Below are 5,279 nucleotides of genomic sequence, written 5' to 3'. Positions count from 1 at the left end.
GCTACAGTATTTGTAGAAGATACTTTTAGTATATGGAGTATCTTCTACAAAAACTGTAGCATTTAAACATATACTAAAAGTATCTTCTACAAATACTGTAGCATTTAAACATATACTAAAAGTATCTTCTACAAATACTGTAGTATTTAAATGTTTAAATACCACAATATTTGTAGGAGATACTTTTAATATATGTTTAAATACTACAGTATTTGTAGAAGATACTTTTAGTATATGTTTAGTGCTACAGTAGTTGTAGAAGATACTTTTAGTATATGTTTAAATGCTACATTATTTGCAGAAGATACTTTTAGTATATGTTTAAATACTACAGTATTTGTAGAAGATACTTTTAGTATATGTTTAAATACTACAGTATTTGTAGAAGATACTTTTAGTATATGTTTGTATACTACAGTATTTGTGCAAGTTTGTTTTTATGTTTTTAAAGGAGTTTATTTTATTTTTTCAGTTATTCCTGCTGGCATGTTGCATGCTCCTTTTTTTGAAGCTGGACAACCACAGTAAGTTTATTTAAAGTATAATTAAAAGGTCTTTTTAGCTAACGCAAATAAAGGTGTGTATCAATTACATTAAAATAATGTAGATTAGGAAGGAGGATTGGTTTTCAAATGTTTTTATGAGGGTCAGAAAACAGTGAAAACCATGGAAAATTTGGTTTACTAACAGATATCTCGTAGGAGTGTCAGTTAAACAGTTTCATTTGAAAGTATACGAAGAATAAATTATTATGGTTTATGTATACTTTTTACACTTCATTGTAAACAGTACTATTAATGCCTGTGTTTCCTTATTGTAGAAATGTAAGTACTAGAACAGCAGAACATGGACGTGCTCCATCACATGTCAACCAACATTTTAAAGATATAGAACATTGTAATGAAAATAAAACTGTTAAAATAAATAAAATAATAAATAAAACACAAGGGGTATGTTTATAATTATGCTAGCTCAAGGTTATGTGGTTGATGTTATCAATTGAGTGTATTTAACTGTCGTGTGCAATTGTGCTGAATACCTGATGATACCACGTTAACAGTGGCAAAACTTTGTTTTTAAATGATGCATTATTTCTATTCCATTTTAGCTGTTTTGAATTTTAAACTGATTAAGTTCACTGACTAACTGTCTTACGTCACTTATATTTTATGTGGTTAAAATCATTTTCTAAAATTTCATTTTGTCTCTAGGCATTAAGGCATGCTTATCATATGATGTAAAAAAAACTATTCAGAGAATCCTCTAAATTAAAGTTATAAAAGTTTAAAGGTATAAAAACATGATGGAGGTTAAGTATATGAACTTAATAAATAGTTAAAAAAGTAAATACATCTGTCAGATTAAGGGTATAAACATGATAACTAGGTTAAGGTAAGAAAATGAGTATTAGGAGCAGGTTGAGGATAAGAAGCAAGTTAAATACTCTCTCTCTCTAGACATGCTAGCCAACAGATCTGATTACCTCAGTGAATATTACCTATTGTTTTCCTGATACAGCTATCATTGATTGTTCTGTACTAAACTTTTTGGTGACACTATTTTGAATTGAACGCATCTACTGTTCTAGTATTTAATTCAGTATGCACTTGTTCACATGTGCAGTTGTCGTAAATACTGAATACTCATAATCTCCAATTATCTAATCATTTATCTTCATTACTTTTAAGTCTTTTTTTTAATCATCACTTATTAGTGTTATCTTCTTTTATCTAACCTTTTAACACCCTTTTCACCACATGACAGGTTATTCTCTACATCTCATTTTCCAATATTAAATCTTGTAACTATTTGCTCACCACTTTGTGGGTTTCTCTAGGCATAGAAAATATTTCAATGAACTAATACTAATTTTTTAGCAATATGTTTACCACATATATTTAATGTTTTAATGTCAATATGTTTGTCATTTAAATATTATTTTCCCTTAGTATAATTCTCAATTAACATTAAATACTTAATGTTCAATGGCCAGTAGTTTAGGTTTCACAGCTTTCAAGTCTTACTAAATATCAGTTATTACTAGACATGGTCTGCTGATTAGTATACCCAGACTGTGAATCTCAAGATTCATGGTTCTTAACCTGTTGCCACGAAAAAATGCACTCTTCACTTTGGGGCTGCTGATGTATTATAAGAGTGATAATCAAATCTCACTGCTTGGTTAGACAAGAGTTTTTGTTAGATGCTGTTGACTAACTGATTTCCCTTTAGTCTATCAGTTCAAAATTAGGGACTGCTATGTACATGTAGTCCCCGTTTAGATTTGTATGAAATTCTGAAACAAACAAACCAATTTTTACCTTCTTTTATCAGAATTTTCTAGAAAGTGTTGAAGATAAATTCAATAGTTAAGCTATTTGGAATAGAGAAACTCATTTTCAGAATATTAAGTCAGTATGTTTATTCAGAAGAAAATATCTGTTATTGGAACAGAGCTGATATTAAATCAGTTGCACTTCTGTATGTTTGTATTCTGTAACGCTGATCTTACTCTACAGAGCTTGGAAGTATGGTGCCTTTGGAACACAATTGGCAGCACAGATGTTTCAAGCCTTTAATGTGAAAGGTAATTTCTTTACATTTGTTATCATTGTTACACCATCAGATTATAAAGAAGGTTTTGTGTTAGTAACATGTGATTTATGATTCTGTTACTTGCTAGTGTTAGATTATTTGAGTATTAAATTGTTTTTTCTTCCCCTTCATACTCTAGTATATCCATCTGGTTTCAAGTTATTCATTTGTACTTACTGATGTTATAGTATGACAACAAGGTTGTGATCTCATGTTGTTGTACTCCTTATGTATCGTAACATTAGATTAAACTTGGGTTAATTTATTCTGTTGATGTTTCAGTAAGAGAATAAGCTTGTATCAACTTATGCTGTTGATCTGACAGTAAAAGAATAAACTTGTATTAACTTATGCTGTTGATGGTGTAGTAAAAGAATAAACTTGAGTTCATGTTTCTCTAAGTTAGAATGTCTCTTGTTCGAATCCAGGGATGCTGCTGTAGATAAAATAGCTTCATGTTTATTAATTGAGTCTTCGGAAGCTGCTATACATGAAAAGGTTTCATGTTTTAGTCTTGGGATGCTGTTGTAAATAAAATTATTTCATGTTTCTTGTTTGGGTATTAGAATGCTGCTATAGATAAAAAGGTTTCATGTTTCTTTAATTTAAAATGTTTAGTGTTTGAATATTGGTATGCTTCTATAGATATAATAGTTTCATGTTTCTTGTTTTACTCTTGGGATGCTGTTGTAATTAAAATTATTTCATGTTTCTTGTTCGGGTATTAGGATGCTGCTATAGATAAAATGGTTTCATGTTTTTTTAATTCAGAATGTTTATTGTTTGAGCTTTGGGATGCTTTAATTAAAATGGTTTCATATTTCTTATTCTACTCTTGGGATGCTGCTGTAATTAAAATGGTTTCATGTTTCTTGTTTTTGTCTTGGGATGCTGCTGTAATTTGAATGGTTTCATGTTTCTTTAATTTAAAGTGTTTAGTGTTTGAGTATTGGGATGCTTCTATAGATGAGAAGGTTTCATATTTCCTTAATTTAAAATGTAGATAAAATGGCATCATGTTTATTGTTTGAGTCTTGGGATGGTGTAACAGATAAAGAGGTTTCACATTTCTTTGATTTAAAATATTTCATGTTTGAGTACTGGGATGCTTCTATAGATAAAAAGATTTCATGTTTCTTGTTTTTGGCTTGGGACACTGCTGTAATTAAAATGGTTTCATATTTCCTTAACTTAAAATGTAGATAAAATGACTTCATGTTTATTGTTTGAGTCTTGGGATGATGCTATAGATAAAAAGGTTTCATGTTTCTTGTTTGAGTTTTGGTATGCTGCTGTAGATAAAATGGTTTCACGTTTTTTGCTTGAGTCTTTGGATGCTGCTGTAGATAAAACTTGTTAATGTTTGAAAGTTCTTCCCTTGTTTGCAGAAATATTTTAAAATAATTCCATCATTTCTTCTTGGGATATTTTCCTCTTTGACACACAGGTAATTTTTACAGAAAGGAAATGTTTTTGTTTCATGCTAGATAATTTTTTGCAGCTGAAAATGTTGCTACTGATCTGGATTTTGTAGATAAAGATTAGTTTGTTTGAACATGGGATCCTTTTTTTACAGATGAAAGAATTTCTGAAAGATAAAAATGTTACAGACACTTGTGTGGATTATTTTTGTTTGAACCCTAGCTGTTTTTACATTTTTTTTTAGTTTTGGAAATAAAATATTTCTTTCTGAAACATGATTAGATGTTAAGTACAATAAATTGTTTCAATTTTTGATTGTTTTTGAAGATAAAGTTGTTTATTTGAAACTAACACTAATACAGGTAGTAAGTTTATTTATTTGAAGTGTAAACCACTTTTTTAGATAACATTTTTAATGTTTGAGCACTAGGTCATTTTATGGATTAAATGTTTGTTGTTTTATATGAAAATTAAAATATATGTTTTGTAAAACTCTCAAGGTCTGCAGTACCAAGAATATGGTCAGCTAGAGAAATGGATGTCTAATTCTTCTATGAAAATATTCCAAGATCGGGTGAAATGTTTAAAGAACCAAATGTCTAAGCCATCAAACAAGATTAAAAAGGTAATTAAATTTTAAAAACATTTTGCATCCATATACTAAATAGCAGTCTTTAATAACCCAACAAATGCGTTGATGGTGTTATAATGTGATTGTAGATAGGATAGGTAGTTGGCTGAAAAATGGATGAGACCTATTCACAGAAGGCAAAGTGCAAATCAGACTTAGTTATACTCACAGCGAGGACATGAAGCAAACACTCAAGAGCTAGTAACGAATGTTTTATTGGTTGTAAAACTGAAGATATTTTAACTTACGTTTTTCATCACAGGAGCTATGGCCACAGACCTTCAAGAAAGATAAAACACAGTTCACCTTTAGAATCATTTGCATTGGTAAGAAGTAAGAAAGTCTAATAAACTGTTTCATGACTAAGACAATTTGCTGAACTATTTCGTGGTAATGATTGAGACAATTTGAACTGTTTCATGGTAATGACTGAGACAGTTTGAACTATTTCATGGGAATGACTGAGACAGTTTGAACTGTTTCATGGAAATGATTGAGACAGTTTGAACTGTTTCATGGAAATGATTGAGACAGTTTGGTGAACTGTTTCATGGGAATGATTGAGACAGTTTGAACTGCTTCATGGGAATGACTGAGACAGTTTGAACTATTTCATGGGAATGACTGAGAC

At 30.0% G+C, this 5,279-nt stretch overlaps 1 protein-coding gene across 1 annotated transcript in view; it reads left to right on the top strand.

Moving 5' to 3' along the window:
- The first annotated feature begins 477 nt into the window (after nt 1–477).
- The window catches only part of LOC111084040 (endothelin-converting enzyme homolog), a 7,313-nt gene continuing 2,511 nt past the window's right edge, over nt 478–5,279 (top strand). The window contains exons 1-3 of the mRNA XM_022380815.1: nt 478–524; nt 2,520–2,587; nt 4,518–4,642. Of these exons, the coding sequence (XP_022236523.1) occupies nt 487–524; nt 2,520–2,587; nt 4,518–4,642 (231 nt within the window). The 5' untranslated portion in view covers nt 478–486. The remainder of the gene's footprint in view (nt 525–2,519; nt 2,588–4,517; nt 4,643–5,279) is intronic.

The sequence above is a fragment of the Limulus polyphemus genome, unplaced genomic scaffold (assembly GCF_000517525.1).
Source record: "Limulus polyphemus unplaced genomic scaffold, Limulus_polyphemus-2.1.2 Scaffold13006, whole genome shotgun sequence".
Lineage (NCBI taxonomy): Eukaryota > Metazoa > Arthropoda > Merostomata > Xiphosura > Limulidae > Limulus > Limulus polyphemus.
Note: the sequence above shows the minus strand (reverse complement) of the source record. Positions and strands in the feature narration are given on the sequence as shown.